The sequence below is a fragment of the Pipistrellus kuhlii genome, unplaced genomic scaffold (assembly GCF_014108245.1).
Source record: "Pipistrellus kuhlii isolate mPipKuh1 unplaced genomic scaffold, mPipKuh1.p scaffold_m20_p_4, whole genome shotgun sequence".
Lineage (NCBI taxonomy): Eukaryota > Metazoa > Chordata > Mammalia > Chiroptera > Vespertilionidae > Pipistrellus > Pipistrellus kuhlii.
Window position 1 is genome coordinate 70781524 of NW_023425540.1, and position 16281 is coordinate 70797804.

The window sequence follows — 16281 nt, forward strand, 5'->3', positions numbered from 1 at the left end:
TCTTTTCCTTTTCGTTCCCTGATTCCAATTATTCCTTTTAGTCTCCTCCGCACACGTATTTTAATATTTTGTTTGAGACTCTCCTCCCCATTCTCGCCTCTCCCACCCTCTGGGGTGCAAACAGGGTCCGCACCCCAGCACTGTTGGGAGGGAGAACGGGCCACCTTGCACCCAGTAAGATGGGCGTCGAGTAGCTTCCTCCTCATTGGCCGAGGCAGGGGCAACCAAGCCTAAACCTCTTCCCCCACCCACACTCGTTTATCTTAAGGCGGCGCTCGGAAGGCCTGCGTGCGAGATGGTGGTAGTGGTGAATGTATTGCTATTGGTGGTTGCGGTGGGCATAGGGTCGCAGTCCTCGGGCTAGAGGGTCGAGCGCTGGAGTCCGGTGGGGTACGGGGGCGTTGGTATCGGGGCCTCGGGAGACGGAGGGAAGGGCGTGGTGTCCTCAGGTGATCGCGATTAGGGGAAGGCTGAGGAGCGAGAGGACTCATTCGGCCATTTCGTTGGAAGAGGAAGTTGGACATCAGCTGTTTTAGTGCTGACTTTTTTTTTCCCCAGCTCAGCAGTGAACATTTTCCAGGGGGGTGAGTTAAAATGACTTATTGTATTTTATTGAGAACAGTTCGTAGGAAGACAGTACACACGCTCCTTCCTCTACTTTTAAGATTCACCCCCTCGTTCCCCACGGCCCTTCTAGGTAGGTGGGCAAACGGAGACAACTGAGTCATGAATAATTCATGAGGGCCTACCCGCTCCTTAGCCACGCCCCTCCCAATCCTGCTAACGCACGTTACGTGTATCAAACCTGGGGAAGCGACGTCACAGTCCCCGCCCCTAGGACGGCGGGCGGGGCACCACCAGCAGCACGTGCTGCAGCGACCCGCGCAAGCCCAAAAGGATGTGCGCAGGCGCTCCCCGCTAGGGGGAGGAAGGAGGCGGGGTAGGGAGGTTGTTGGGTTTAGAGCCGGGCGGAGACCGCTGAGACTCATTCCTCAGGAACAAGGGTCGGGTGTCAAGGAGACCTTTTCACACCAGCTCCCCGTCCCCGCCTACGGTGGGTGGGTTCGCGCGGCCGAGACAAAGGATATCAGTAGGGACGAACATAGCTGCGAAGGGAAGTAGGGTGTCAGCTTGGGGTGGTGGGCTTTGGTGGGGGGATTAAAGGGAGCTATATTTAAACTCCCGGAGCCGTTAAGTTGGTTCGTACTCGGATGCGCGCGCGACCAGGGTGGTGGCGGAGTGCGCATGCGTGATCCCGGGGCGAGGGGGACGCGCTTCGCGGTGCGCGCTCGCGGCCGAGCGGCCGTGGCGGAGGAGAAAGGGGTCGGCGCACGCGCGGTGTGTTCCTGGAGTTCGGGTCTCGCGGGCATCTTGTTTTGGTCTCGTAGGCCAGGGGGCCGCGCTTCGGGGGAGGCGCCAGGGCGCGAGACTAGCGAGAGGAGCTGCGCGCGCACCCAGGGAAGGGGGGAAGGGAGCGGGTGTAGGAAAGGGGGGGGTTAAGCCCCCTGGTCCACCCTCTCAGCCCTCGACTGGGACGGAATAAGGGGAGGAAATGATAGAGATGGCGGCGGAGAAGGAGCCGTTCCTGGTACCTGCCCCGCCGCCGCCGCTCAAAGAGGAGTCAGGCGGAGGGGGCAGCCCCTCGGTGCAGCCGCACCGAGAGCCCGCCTCCGGGGAGCTCCGCGGCGGTACGCAGCGTGGGCCTGGCTCGCGAGCACACGCCGCCGGGGTCTTGGCTTCTGGAGCGGGCAAGGAGAGCCCCGGGGCTACCGCCCAGCCTCGGGCCAGCCAGTCGCAGCAGCGAGGGGGCGGCCTTCAGACGCAGGGGGAGGCCCGCTTGTCGGATCCCCACGGGCGAGCCGCTCCCCCGGACGTGGGGGAGGAGCGACGGGGAGGGGGTGGAACAGAACTGGGACCCCCTGCCCCGCCTCGCCCCCGGAACGGCTATCAGCCCCACCGGCCCCCCGGGGGAGGTGGGGGCAAGAGGAGAAATAGCTGCAATGTCGGGGGAGGTGGTGGAGGCTTCAAACATCCGGCCTTCAAGAGGCGCAGGCGGGTTAATTCGGACTGTGACTCTGTGTTACCCTCCAACTTCCTCCTGGGGGGCAATATCTTTGATCCACTGAACCTGAATAGCCTCCTGGATGAGGAAGTGAGCCGCGCACTCAATGCTGAGACCCCTAAGTCATCCCCACTTCCGGCCAAGGGGCGAGATCCAGTGGAGATTCTCATCCCCAAAGATATTACTGATCCACTTAGTCTCAATACTTGCACTGATGAGGCCCAAGTAGTTCTTGCTTCACCACTCAAGACTGGTCGGAAGCGACATAGACACCGGGGACAGCATCACCAGCAGCAGCAGGCAACTGGAGGGATTGATAGCCACTCTGTGCTGCCCACAGCTCCCCCTACTCCCTCACTCCATGGGGAGGGCACCACACAGCAGCAACGGCATAGGGGCCAGAACCAAAACCGTGATGCCCCCGAGCCCTATGAACTCAACACAGCCATCAACTGCAGGGATGAGGTCGTGTCTCCCCTTCCATCTGCCCTACCGAGACCCTCAGGCTCTCTCTCAGCCTCTTCAGCTGCCTCAATTGCCTCTGCACCCCCGTCTTCCTCCTCACGACATAGAAAACGGCGCAGGACTTCCAGCAAGTCAGAGGCAGGGGCTAGGAGTGGAGGAAGCCAGGGTCCCAAGGAAAAGGGCCGGGGGAGTGGGGGAGGCCGCCACCACCTCCACCCACTACCTGCAGCAGGTTTCAAAAAGCAACAGCGCAAGTTCCAGTATGGGAATTACTGCAAGTACTATGGGTACCGAAATCCTTCCTGTGAGGATGGGCGCCTTCGGGTGTTGAAGCCTGAGTGGTTTCAGGGTCGGGACGTCCTAGATCTGGGCTGCAATGTGGGCCATGTGACCCTGAGCATTGCCTGTAAGTGGGGCCCATCCCGCATGGTAGGCCTGGATATCGATGCCCAACTCATCCATTCGGCCCGCCAAAACATCAGACACTACCTGTCAGAGGAGCTGCGACTGCAATCCCAGACTGCTGAGGGGGACCCAGGAGCAGAGAGTAAGGAAGGGACCACAACCATCCGAAAGAGGACCTGCTTCCCAGCCTCACTGACAGCAACCCGGGGTCCCATTGCTGCACCCCAAGTGCCCTTGGATGGAGCAGACACAACAGTCTTCCCCAACAATGTTGTCTTCGTTACGGTAAGAGGGGCTTGGGATAGGGCCCAGGTGTGAGGATGAGATTAAATAATAATGTGACGGGAAGGTTATGAGCCAGAGGGATTTCTGTGTATGCAATCCACACCAGGAGAACCAGATCCTCAAGAAAAGGGTCTGAATCCACTGGGTGTCCCTATAACCTGGGAAGGTGGAAGCTCTCTACCTGGGCTCCTTTCTGGTGACTGCTAGCCCCAAAATGGGATTTGACCCCTTTGCCTTGCTCCCTACCTGGACTGTAATCCAGGCCAGTCCTCCTTCTCTAGGGAGTTACTTCCGATGCTCACTAGGGGGTTTGGTCCACATAAGAATTTGTCCTCTAACCTACTGAAGGTGCATGAAGAGTTGGGTATCAGACATGGAATGTCTCAGGGTGGAGGGAGGATTAGGTAGGGTAGTGGCTAATATTTGCAGTTTCTCTCCATTGATAGGGACTTGGCCTTCGATAGAGGTGAAGAGTGTCAGTGGTCAGGAACCCAAGTGGCTTGGCCTTGGATCATCGCCACACTGACCCTCGATAATAGGATGGAGAAGAGTCAGGGTCCTCTGTGGGAGGGGAGGGTAACATGTCTTCAGCATCTGTCCCCTGGCTGCCTGCAATAGCTCCTCATAAAAACACTCCAATTTGGCCATCTCCAGGAGTAGTGTTGGAAAATAGACTTTCCAGAGGGTGGTATTGAGATTAGAAAAAATTTTCTAAGGGATGGATGACCTCTTCGCTTCTCTGGAAAGAACAATCCTAAAACTTAGCCAGCCCCGCTGAAACCGGTTTGGCTCAGTGGATAGGCCGTCGGTCTGCGGACTGAAGGGTCCTAGGTTCGATTCTGGTCAGGGGCATGTGCATTGATTGCGGGCATATCCCCGGTGGGGGGTGTGCAGGAGGCAGCTGATAGATGTTTCTCTCTCATCAATGTTTCTAGCTCTCTATCCCTCTTCCTTCCTCTCTGTAAAAAATCAATAAAATATATATATTTTTTAATAATAAAAAAAATAAAACTTTGCCAGCCCCAACTACTGAGAAGGAATCACAGGTCTCCCTTTCAAATCTGGGTTAGGTCCCTTTGCAGAACTGAGTCGCTGGGCTTAATGGACAGAGTCTTGGAGGAACTCTAGCATTCTTTCTCTGAAGTTTCACCCCAACTTTGGCGATCTCATGGATGCTTTGCCAAATTTAAATTAGCCAGGCTTCTTTTTGTTTTGTTTACCACCAATGGCATGCAAAAAAAGTGATACAGAGGGTATCAAAGATGATTGTGGCCACGGGCTACAAAGCGAGTCTGCAGATTGAATGTGTGGGGCTCTTTTAATGCCGCTGTTGACCTCTCCCCTTCAGGGTAACTATGTGCTGGATCGAGATGAGCTGGTGGAGGCCCAAAAACCTGAGTATGACGTGGTGCTCTGCCTCAGCCTTACCAAGTGGGTACATCTGAACTGGGGAGACGAGGGACTGAAGCGCATGTTTCGACGGATCTACCGGCACCTACGCCCTGGGGGCATCTTGATCCTCGAACCCCAACCTTGGTCAACCTATGCCAAGAGAAAGACTCTCACAGTGAGTTGGTATTTAAGTGGAAATTGGGTATGTCCTTTAGTTGAGGCAAGAAATACCCCCAGAGAAGTGAAAAGAGGACGTTCTGAACAAGGTGAAAAGATCTCCTGGGTGGGCATCATTCTCTAGCAAGGGAGAAGGCAGCAAGGTGAAGTGGTTCCCTGCTCTTCTCCTTAGGAAACAACCTACAAGAACTATTATCGGATCCAGCTGAAGCCAGAGCAGTTCAGTTCCTACCTGACATCCCCAGAAGTGGGCTTTTCCAGCTACGAGCTTGTGGCCACACCCCACAACACCTTCAAAGGTAAGTCTGGCTTATTTTGGGGGGGAAGACCAGTCCTGAGGGAGAAGGTACAGACTCTGTGGAGTCTTGAGGTCCTGCCCATCCCTCCTGATTGCACACTCTCCTCTTAGGCTTCCAGCGTCCCGTGTACCTGTTCCACAAGGCCCGTTCCCCCAGCCACTAAGTGGCCCCTGCACAGAAAGTGTGAAGAAGCTGCCGCTGCTCTTAAGGACCTGGGGAAAGAAAATATCCCGCAGTCTTTCCTTTCTGGCTCCAAAAGTTTCCTTTCTTGGATCTGCATAGAAAGCTTTTCCTGTGTTGCTGCCCCAGCCTCCTCCCTACACCTCTGATACCTAAGCAGCAAGCCCAGCTGTTCTGGAGTTACGGCCATCTTCCTCTTCCCCCAGCCCACTGGCTGGATGGCATGGACTGTTGGCTGACCTCTGTTCTCGGGCACAGGAGGTGGGGAATTATCACGTTCTCTGGCCTCTTCCTCCTGTCCTTCCAAGGAGAAATTCCCATTCTCCTCAGCCCTTGTCCTTACCTATGTTTCAGTGGACCACATGATAGATGGACTGAGGCTTAAGGGGGGGAAGCTTGATGGGGAGGCATGCAGGTACTGTGAAAATCCCTCTGCTGTCCCCCATTGGGAGAAGGGGTTGGGTTTGGAATGTAAGAACAGCACAATAAACTTGATGTTTAGGGCAATGGCCCACATACCTATGTCTAGCACTTTTTGTCATGTGTGTGTGTGTGTGTGTGTGTGTGTGTGTGTGTGTGTATGTACAGTGGTGCCTCGCATAAAGAACGCCTCGCACAGCGAACGCTGCACACAACGAACTTCATTTCACGATTCATACAACGAACTTCGTTTCACACAACGAAGTCGCCCGAGCTTCCACGATCGCTGCCGATGTATTGCATCCTTCCGCGCAGGCACTGCAGGCAGTCGTTAGTCACTGCGCTTAACTTAAGCACGTATCGCGGCAATCGTTCTTCATTACGAATTAAATCACGCACGTATCACGGCAGTCGTCCTTTTAAGTTAAACTCAATATTTTTTTTATATAATTTTTTTTAAAAAAATTATGTTTTTAGATGTATCTAAATAAAAATAACAAAAAATTTATCTTTTTTATGTCATCTTAGCATATTTTATGCTACAGAACGAATTATTTTTTTTAACATGTATTGTTATGGGAAAACACGTTTCACATAACGAACTTTTCGCATAACAAACTTGCTCCTGGAACAAATTAAGTTCGTTGTGTGAGGCACCACTGTATATATTTATATGTATATATATATAAAATTTTAGAGAGAGGGAGAGAAACATCAATGATGAGAATCATTGATTGGCTTGCTTCCTTCACACCCTGCATTGGGAATCAATCCTGCAACCCAGGCATATACCCTGACCGGGAATTGAACAGTGACCTCTTGGTTCATAGGTCAATGCTCAACAGGCCAGGCTGGCACGTTTTAACTGGTGGGAAGGGATGGTGCCTCCCAGTACAACCTGTGCTTCCTTTGTCTAAACTACTCAAGGATTTTCAATGATTGGGAAGACATTTTTTTTTTAATATATATATTTTATTGAGTTTTTACAGAGGAAGAGAGGGATAGTTAGAAACATCGATGAGAGAGAAACATCAATCAGCTGCCTCTTGCACACCCCCTACTGGGATGTGCCTACAACCAAGGTACATGCCCTTGACCGGAATTGAACCTGGGACCTTTCAGTCCAAAGGCCGAAGCTCTATCCACTGAGCCAAACTGGTTTCAGCTAAAATGCAAATTTTGATGTGAAACTTGAAGAGCCTGCCTATCTCCCGTCCTCTCCCCCACAAAAACAAAAACATTCACAGTTTTTTTCATGGAAGCTTTGGCAGAGGCTAACTTTGGAATTTAACAGAATTCAAGTGGAGCTAGAAAGACAGTTTGGATTGGACCGACTCCCTGTTCTAGAACCTCCCTCCCTACCTTCCAACCTCTTTTTTTGATTCGGTGGAATCAGATTAATAGGCAGTTTAACTTAACATGTAGCTATTCAGCGGTTTGTCAAGTATTGAGTACTCTGGTCAGGTGTAAAGATGGGCAAGGCCTTTGAAGGTAAAAGATAATTTAAATAACTAAATGCTAGTACCCTGTTTCCCTGAAAATAAGATAGTTTCTTATATTAATTTTTTCTCCCAAAGTTGCGCTAGGTCTTATTTTCAGGGGATGTCTTATCTTTCCATGCACTAGTATTATTTTCGGAGGATGTCTTATTTTCGAGGAAACACGGCAGCTGCCTTACCAGGTTCCTTGAGTCAGGTAACATGCAGGCTGAGAACCTCATAAAGTGATCAGAAATAAGTGGTGCAAAGAAACAAGTGTAGTTGTCATAAAAAAACAAAGGTGGTAGGTGTGACTGCAATCGGGAAGATGTGGGGAGGAGGGAACCTAAACCCCTGACTTGGCTCTAGCTAGTGTGGCTCACAGGGTTAGAGACTCCTACACTGAAAGGTTGTGAGTTCATTCCCAGTCAGGTGTTTACTAGAGGCAACCAGTCGAATGTTTCTCCTATCCTCTCTAAAAATCAATAAACATCCTAAGGTGAGGATTAAAAGAAAAAAACTAGCCCTGGCCGGTTTGGCTCAGTGGATAGAGTTCAGCCTATCCATTCTGGTCAGGGGCATATACCTTGATTGTGGGTACATCCCCAGTAGGGGGTGTGCAGGAGGCAGCTCATTGATGTTTCTATCTCCCACTCCCTTCCTCTCTGTAAAAAAAAATCAGTAAGATTTTTTTAAAAAAAGAAAAGCAAAAAAACTAAACTTTTTACTTGGACCAGTGTTTTCTACTGGTCATTATGGAATTCCTTAAAGAAGGAGCCAAAACACTTGACTTTCAGGCAGCTTCTAACCTACGGCTTTCCATCTTAAGCCTTCCAAGAAAAGTCCCATTTGTTAGCAAAACCACTTTATTATGTTACTTTCAACACAAAAATACGAGCAATTCCAGGAGCCTCCTGGTCTACACTTCCCATCGCCTTAGTGTTCGGTGCATGAGGAAGGTGTCCTCTGAAGGGCGGGGCCGGAGTTGAAGGCGGAGAGAGGGCAGACTGTCCAGGTTCAGGTGTGGAAATTCATAAAATAATGTTTCTGGGTCACACAGCATAGTCATGTCTGGCCCTGGCCCAGGTGGCTCCTGTTGGAATGGAGTCCAAAGCAAGGTTACACTAGGAGAGGGAAGAACCCGCAGCGGAGAAGGGAACAGGGGAGACTCGAGCCCCGTCCCTCACCTTTGGAGGCGGGGCTCGGGCCTGCGGCGGCAGGAGCGCCAACTTCTCCCTCAGCGCGGCGTTCAGAACCTGCTCCTCGGGCACCTGCAGGCTCACCAGGTCCCGGAAGAGCCGCTTGGAGCGCGGCACGTTCAGTCCTGAGACCGCAGGGGGAGCGGAGGTGAGCCGCGTCTCTCACCCCGACTCCCGCGCCCGCTCTGCCATCCGCCCGCCCTCACCCTCGGCCACGCTCTCCTCCAGCACACAGCGGGTCTGGAACGATTTTCTCAGCTGTTCCTCCACGGCCTTGGCGGCATCGAAGGGCCCGCGGCTGCGGCCCGCGCCGCCTGCAGCTCTAGGCCCAGCGCCAGGCTGCTGTGCGGCGCGGGCGCAGCCAGGTCCTGCGCCGCCGCGGGCTTCGCGCTCGGCGCGGCCGGGACCGGCAGCGGCTGGGACCGGACCGGGGAGGACGGCGCCAGGCGGAAACGGACCTGGGAGCAGAGAGCAGGGCGGTGAGGAACGGGGACCCGGGCGGTGGGCGGGCTGCCGGCCAGGCCTTCCACCAGCTCACCTGCCGCTCCTTGCGGGCCCCGCCCCGCCGGTTTGCCCGCCCCTTCCCGCGCCCAGGGCTGCAGTTCGGCTGCTCGGGGCTCTCGGACCGCGAGCTCAGGCTCAGGCTGAGATCCAGGCCGGGCTCGGGCACGGGAGCCCCGGGCTCCGGGGAGCGGGGTTGCGGGGGTGGCCCCGGGGCCGCAATGGCCGCCTCCCGTCCCCCCGACTTCAGCTCTGACTCCTCGCAGCCCATCATCCTGGAGCGGCTGCGGGGCACTCGGTCACTGGGGGCGGAGGCTCACGGGCGCGGGCTGAGCACCTCCTCTCCCCGCCCTTCCCGGATATCGCGACCCGAAACCGTTAGCCCGGCCCAGGTGGGCGGGAGCCACCCTCGCCCCGCCCTGGGACGCTCCGCAGCGTCATTTTGTCGCTCCTCCCCCGGCTTCCGGCGGGCTCTCCCGGCCGGCCTCCGCCCCGCCCCCAGGCCGGGGTTTTAGAGCCGAAGCCGGGGAAGCGCTACGGGTCCTCATCAGTGCCATGTCTCCTTTCGCAATCTCCGTCATGGCGCCCTGTCTTGGCGGAGCCTTCACCTGGGGTCCGGAGTATGTCAGTCTCAGTCCTCCTGTCGGGTTCCAAATGGGGCAGCTTTAACTTCACTGCCCAGCGTCCTCGCATTGGGCCCCCTACTCGGTGCCGGCACCGCATCTCCAGGCTTTCCGTCGCCTCCGCTCGGACCAGAGCCGCCCGGTTTGAGTGAGGGCCTCCTGCTCCCTCCTGGCACTCTGGGTGCTAGTGGTTGCTTGAGCATTCACTGGCTCACGCAGCCTTGAGGCTTTTGTTACTTTTTCCTTTTCCAGGGTCTCCTAAAATGCTCATTTCTATAAAAATAGGTATTTATAGATTGAGTACAGTTTTTATTTTTTGCAGTTTAAAAGGTCTCACACATTTATTACTGAACCAACCTACTACTGCAGGGGGGAAAAAATCAACAGAGCAAAATCATGAGTCGAATAATTTTCCAATTAAAATCCCCCAACTACCCAGACAGTAGAGATCTTTTCAATCATTTAAAGGTGCAGGCAGCCTGGATGCAGCATAAATATGTGAGTTCTCTCTCATGTGTGATTCCTCATAAACCCATTTTGGTACTTCTCCATTGTCTCTTTGAGTTGTACCTGATTTTATTACTAATTTTCATCAGAATCCCTTGGTGAAATGAGCCGATTCTGCTTTTGTTTCTTGGCCAAGATCTGAAAGTCTTGTGGGAAGACATGAAAGGAGAAGCAAACTGCACACCCCTCGATGGTGGAAAAAGAGAGAGAAGGCTTGAGAACAGTTTTAAAAAAGGAGCTTGGTGGATTTATCAGACCCTTGGACTGCAAGGCAGATGACCGAAGCCCTTGCTTATTTCCTACTTACCTTGGGCAGGTCCTCTCAGCTCTGTGAGCCTCTGTTCTTGTGTTCAATGTACTAAATTGGATCTAGGACTCAAGGTTCTCCCAAAAGTGGGTCAATATAAGGAAACAGGCATGTTTGTGTACCACTTTTTTGTTGTTAAACTTGGATTTTTTAAAAAATATATATTTCATTGATTTTCACAGAGGAAGGGAGATGAATAGAGATAGAAACATCAATGAGAGAGAAACATCAATCAGCTGCCTCCTGCACACTCCCTACTGAGGATGTGCCTGCAAGCAAGGTACATACCCTTGACTGGAATCGAACCTGGGACCCTTCAGTCCGCAGGTCGATGCTCTATCCACTGAGCCAAACAGGTTAGGGCTGTGTACCACTTTTCACATCCTTTATCTTCCTAAGAAATGGTGTGGAAGATCAGATAGAATGGATATGTTTCCTTCACTTCACAAAAAAAGTTTTTGAGGATCTTAATGACGAAACACCAAGGACTTTACTGTTAAAATTGGGAATAAGAAAGTATACTCATTTCTCCTACTTTTTTTTTTTTTTATTTCAGAAAGGAAGGGGGAGGAAGAGGGAGATCAAACGTCAATGATGAAAGAGAAACATTGATCGGCTGCCTCCTGCACGCCCCCCATTGAGGGTCAAGCCCACAACCCAGGCATGTGCCCTTGACCAGAATCGAACCCAGGACCTTCAAGTCTACAGGCCTACGCTCTATCCACTGAGTCAAACCAACTAGGGCTCTCTCTACTCTTTATTTGTAAAAGGGAGTAGGGAGGTACAAATGTAAATAAATAAATACTTTTTTTTTTAAGTGGAAGTATACATTTAAATTTTTTAATAGTTATTTACCTTGGAAAGGAGAGGATAGAATGAAATAAGACTTGAATATACTTTGTTTTGTGCATTTGACTTCTGAAATCTTATGTTTTACATGATTGTATGATTAACATAATTTTTTAAAAAATCAATCCCAAATAGCAAGAACAAATGAACCTAAATGTATAACTAATTGGTGGCACAGAAAGGAACTCTTCTGAATGACTTCAAAACACACCGATATAACTATACATCTGAAGATCTACCCAAAAGATAAAATTAACTGCCAGCCTAGCCTGCTTGGCTCAGTGGATAGAGCATGGGCCTGTGGACTAAAGGGTCCCTGGTTCAATTCAGGTCAAGGCCATGTACTGGGTTGCCGGCTCCTCCCTGCCTGGGCCATGGTCAAGGGTATGTGCAATCAATATTTCTTTCTGTCTTTCCTTCTCTCTTTCACTCTCTAAAAATCAATGGAAAAATATTCTCGGGTGAGGCTTTAAGAAAAAAAAAGTGATGAAGATGGATTGTGGTGATAGTTGCACATTATGAATATATTTAATAACACAAATATATACTTAAAAATGGTTAAGATGTTAAATTGTATGCATATTTTACCACAATAAAAAAATGGGAAGGAAGCTGAAACAGGTTTGGCTCAGTGGATAGAGCGTTGGCCTGCGGACTGAAGGGTCCCGGGTTCGATTCCGGTCAAGGGCATGTACCTTGGCTGCAGGCACATCCCCAGTAGGGGGTGTGCAAGAGGCAGCTGATCAGTGATTCTCGCTCATCGATGTTTCTAACTCTCTATCCCTCTCTGTAAAAAATCAATAAAATATATTTTTAAAAAATGGGAAGGAATAATTATGTAGATTTGTATTATAACAGGAAAAAAATACTTTAAAAATGGAAATAGGACCCCACACTGGTTATAACATTTTACAGAACTTAATGCATACAGATGTAAAAATCAGTACAACACTGAGAAATATGAATCACATTGGTAGATTACATTAATTAATGTCAATATCCTGGTTGTGACAGTATATAATATAGTTTGCAAAATATTACTGTTTTAGTCTATTCCTGTTGTTATAACAGAATACCATAGGCTGGGTGGCTGTAAGCAACAGAGTATATAGTGGGTAATGGGAGCGCAGGACCCAAATGGGAACCCCTGGAAGCTGGCAGGGCGCAGCGCAACCAGTAGCTCAACCCACCGTTTTATCTTAAGAGCCTGAGGCCCAGGGAAGGGAAGTGACTCGCGCAAGCGCCACAGCGAAGTGGTAGTAATATTGCGACCAGGACTCTGTCAGGTCTTCTTCCTGCTACCCATTGCGCATGCATTTTTTTTTTGGGGGGGGGGTCACACCTTAAATGGCGTTCCTTCCACCAGGCAGCTGGTTGGAGTATGCTTCCTACGCACTACGTGAAGATTGCTTTCTGGTTCATTCAGCAGTTTTAGGCCATGGGATAGTAGCCATAAACTGTACATCTTAACTGTTATCATATTAGCTAAAGTGCAGTGAGTCCAGGCATCATATCCCTGGTCATCATGCCAACCCCATTATACAGTTGAGGTCCTGAGGCTCAGAGAGGTTAACCAATTTACCCAAGGTTACACATTCAGGAAGTGTTAGCTTAAACCACTTCCCCTGCTCTTAAGTACTGCATTTCACTACTGTCTCCCAAGAATACGGGTAAGAAAATAAATATGACCATTTCAGATACTTTTTACTACGAAAAAAATAAAGCATGGCGGGACACAGAGGATGACCATGTGTCTCTTCTGTTCGTTAGGTTGGGTGGTCAAGGTTGAAGGTGTAGCGGCCTCTGTACAGATTCCAGACTGACAAAGAGCCCACCATGCCAAGAGCTGAGAGAAGGGCATTTTAGACGAAGGAAACTTGGATTTTTTTGGGGGGGAAACGCCCTTGGGAGGTTTAAGCAGGGGAGTGACATATTTTGCTGTGTAATGAATTGTAGGGGGATCCCAGGGGAAAGCAGGAGAAAAGATTTGACATTTTCAGGAAACTTGATGGTGATGGGGGAGGAGTGAGAGGGTCTGGGCTGGGAAGGGAGCCAGGGCATCAGGGACCAGCATTTTTATTTTGCTTCCCACATTCCCAGGGACCCCCTCTCTAATAGGATGGTTAAGTTTTAAAAATAAAGGCCCTGGCAGGTGTGGTTCAGTTGGTTGAGAGTTATTGGTTCGATTCTTGGTCAAGACGCATGCCAGGTTGTGGGCTCTATCCCCAGTCGGAATGCCAATCAATGTTTCTCTCACCCTCTCTCCTCCTTTCTCTTTAAAATCGGTTTTTTTAAAAAAGGACCCTGGTTCCAGTTAGGCCCTCTCATAGCCCTACCATGGAATAGAACAGCTTCAGAGGAGAGGAAATGCCTGGGGTCGGATGGGGATAGTGGGGGAGGGTGTCTAAGGTAGAATTTTTGCTTAAGACTGTCACCGGGAGGTAAATTTCCCAAGGGATCACCCTGTCTGCCACTGTTCTTGACCAGGAGAGGGCTGTGGTGGATAAGAATTCTTTCCCCAAATTTCTGCCCCAGGAGATCCCACATGCTGTCCTCCCTCCCAGTTGGGAACTTCCTCCTCAGGTTCCACCACATGCCTCCGATGGGGCTCTGGGCTGGATTATTGACCTTCCTTTTCCGTTCTGCCTCTTTCTCCCTCACAAATCTCCTGCCCTGCATGGCCAGGCCTAGACAGGACTCCATCATGTCTGGGGAGAGAGGCAGGAGGTGCTAGCAGCTCCCGTGGCTCCTGGCTGAACTCAACTTCTTCCTTCCCACCCCCAAAATGCTGGAGAAGCCAATGGAAAATGAGAGCAATGTTCCTTCCCATAAGTCCACAGCCTCAAGGCCAGATCGACTCCTGGGCCTGAAGCTACTTGCAAGGCTATTTACTGGAGACCAGCAGGTGCCCCGCCCTCCCCAGACCCTCCCCTAATTTGTCAATGTCTTAGGTCCTCAGGAAGATAGAAAGACAAGCCTGTCTCTAAGGACTTGGAAGAGCTCAGTGGATCCCAGACAGGGAGGCACTATTCCAAAGCCCTGGGACCATTAAACATCTGGGCTTCCTGGGATACATATTCCCGCATAGCCTGTTGGCCCCCGTACATTCTTGGCACATAATGAAGGTGTGGTAAGTAATCTGTGATTAAAAACCCCAGAAATGTGCCACTGCGTTATCAGTGTGTTTTGAGAACCCATCTAACACTGGCTTTGACTTCAGGCTGAATTCAGGACTAATATTGAGCAAAGCCACCTCCTTCATGCATTGAACATCTACTGTATTACGTGTGTGTGTGTATGCATGTCACATGAATGTAACATGTCCTGTGTGAGCTAGTTAGTTGGATGAATGAAAACATGAACTGTCCTTCAATTTTCTCCTCTAAGAAAAATGGAAGTTGCCCTGGCCTGTGTTGCTCAGTGGTTAGAGTGTTGGCCAGGGGCCGTAAGAATCTCGGGTTCAATTCCTGATCAAAGGCACATCCTGGGTTTGGGGTTCACTTCCTGGCTCTGGTATGGGCACATTCGGTGTCCCTCTCTCTCATATCAGTGTTTCTCTCCCTCCCTCCCTTCCACTCTCTCTCTGAGAAGCAATAGAAAAAATATCCTCAGGTGAGGATTAACAAAAAAAGGGAAACAACAAACTTCATTGTAAAGCTGTTGTGAGAATTACTTTTAAAAAATACATAAAGCCCTATCTGGTTTGGCTCAGTGGATAGAGTGTTGGTCTGCAGACTGAGAGGTCCCAGGTTTGATTCCAGTCAAGGGCATTTACATTGGTTGCGGGCACATCCCCGGTGGGGGGTGTGCAGGAGGCAGCTGATTGATGTTTCTCTCTCACCGATGTTTCTAGCTCTTTATCCCTCTCCCTTCCTCTCTGTGTAAAATCAATACTATACATATAATCATAGTAGGTGCTTAATAAGTGGTGGTTAATATTAATTGTGGCTGTAAGTGTTAAGGTGCTTAGCTGTAGGGTGGGCAGCTCAGTGCTACTCCGGATTCTTGGGAAAGGCCACCCGGATTCCCAGCAAATGGGCCCCAACTCTCCCAGAGCTGCAGGACTTGGGGGAGGGGGGGCTTAGTGAATCCATGCTTCCAGGAAGCCATCCCTGTCTCTCCTCACTATCTATCCCCTAGCTTTCTTTGCTCATGCGCACTGTCTGCTACTCACAACCCACCTCTCCGTGAGCAAGACTCTGCAGCAAAGCAATCCGCTCTTTCTCCCCATCTTCCCCACCCCGGCCTCTGCTGTCCCCTAAGCTTGGCCCAGCTGCCACCCCTATCTCCTTCCCCAGGCCGCCCCACCCCTGTGGGCCCTGAAATCCCCGAATGTTGCTGGTTTTTGTTTTGTGAAACTTCCCTGCTTTTCCTTGGGGAGACACCCCTGCATCTTCACATGGCTTCTCAAGAGGACAGGCTAAGCAGGAGAGGGGCGCTTGCGCCTCCACGCCCGCCCCTCCCCGGTCTCCCGCGTGGCCCCCAACCCCACCCCCCGGAGCGCCAATCAAACTCCGTCTGGATCTCCCTGGACTTGGCGCAAAGCCTGCACCCTCCCAGCGGAAGTGTGCACGGCCCTCCGGCCAAGACTGACAGAGGCCACCGCTCCACCCCCCGCCCGTGGCGCCGCCGCAGGGAACCCTGGGAGATGTAGTTTTCGGCAGCTATCTTCAGACCCACGGACTTCCGGGCCCAAGAGCACTAGAGAGGCAGGCCTGCGGGCTGGCTGCTGGAGACGGGCAGTTTCCGGAGGGGTCGGGAGGGCCTTGGACAAGTCCCATAATCGACAATCTGACTTGCAGGATTTTGAGGGAGAACAGGCTCAGGACCTGGCACGCAGTGTGTTCTCAATAAATGGGTGCTAATGTTATCTTTGCTGGCCAGACTGCGCTGTCAACGACAGTTCAGCCCCTAAACGTGCGTGGGCTCAGGCCAGGACCTGAAGATCTCCCTCTTCCTGCCCCCTTGCAGCACCCCCCCCCCCCCCACACACACACACATCTTCCCAAAAGGCCCAGAGGTTACTCCCGATCATATTTAATCCAGCAACTCAGTGCCCCTCTCTGTCCCACCCAAGTTACCCTCTTTGCCTCTGCCCATCTACAAATACACTCTCTCTATATATATATATC

The 16281-nt window shown here is 51.3% G+C and overlaps 2 protein-coding genes across 2 annotated transcripts; one reads left to right on the forward strand and one right to left on the reverse strand.

The window, feature by feature from the left end:
* Positions 1 to 242: 242 nt before the first annotated feature.
* Positions 243 to 5787, forward strand: MEPCE (methylphosphate capping enzyme). The gene is made up of 4 exons (XM_036411237.2): positions 243 to 3217; positions 4566 to 4784; positions 4959 to 5085; positions 5196 to 5787. The coding sequence occupies exons 1-4, from the start codon at positions 1553 to 1555 to the stop codon at positions 5246 to 5248; spliced, it is 2064 nt and encodes a 687-aa protein (XP_036267130.1). The 5' UTR covers positions 243 to 1552; the 3' UTR covers positions 5249 to 5787.
* A 2224-nt stretch (positions 5788 to 8011) lies between these two features.
* Positions 8012 to 9293, reverse strand: PPP1R35 (protein phosphatase 1 regulatory subunit 35). Its single transcript, XM_045571128.1, is given in 5 exon segments — positions 8012 to 8256; positions 8351 to 8487; positions 8569 to 8653; positions 8656 to 8820; positions 8901 to 9293. Coding segments are annotated over 5 exon segments (798 nt in total). The 5' UTR covers positions 9138 to 9293; the 3' UTR covers positions 8012 to 8082.
* Positions 9294 to 16281: the final 6988 nt, after the last annotated feature.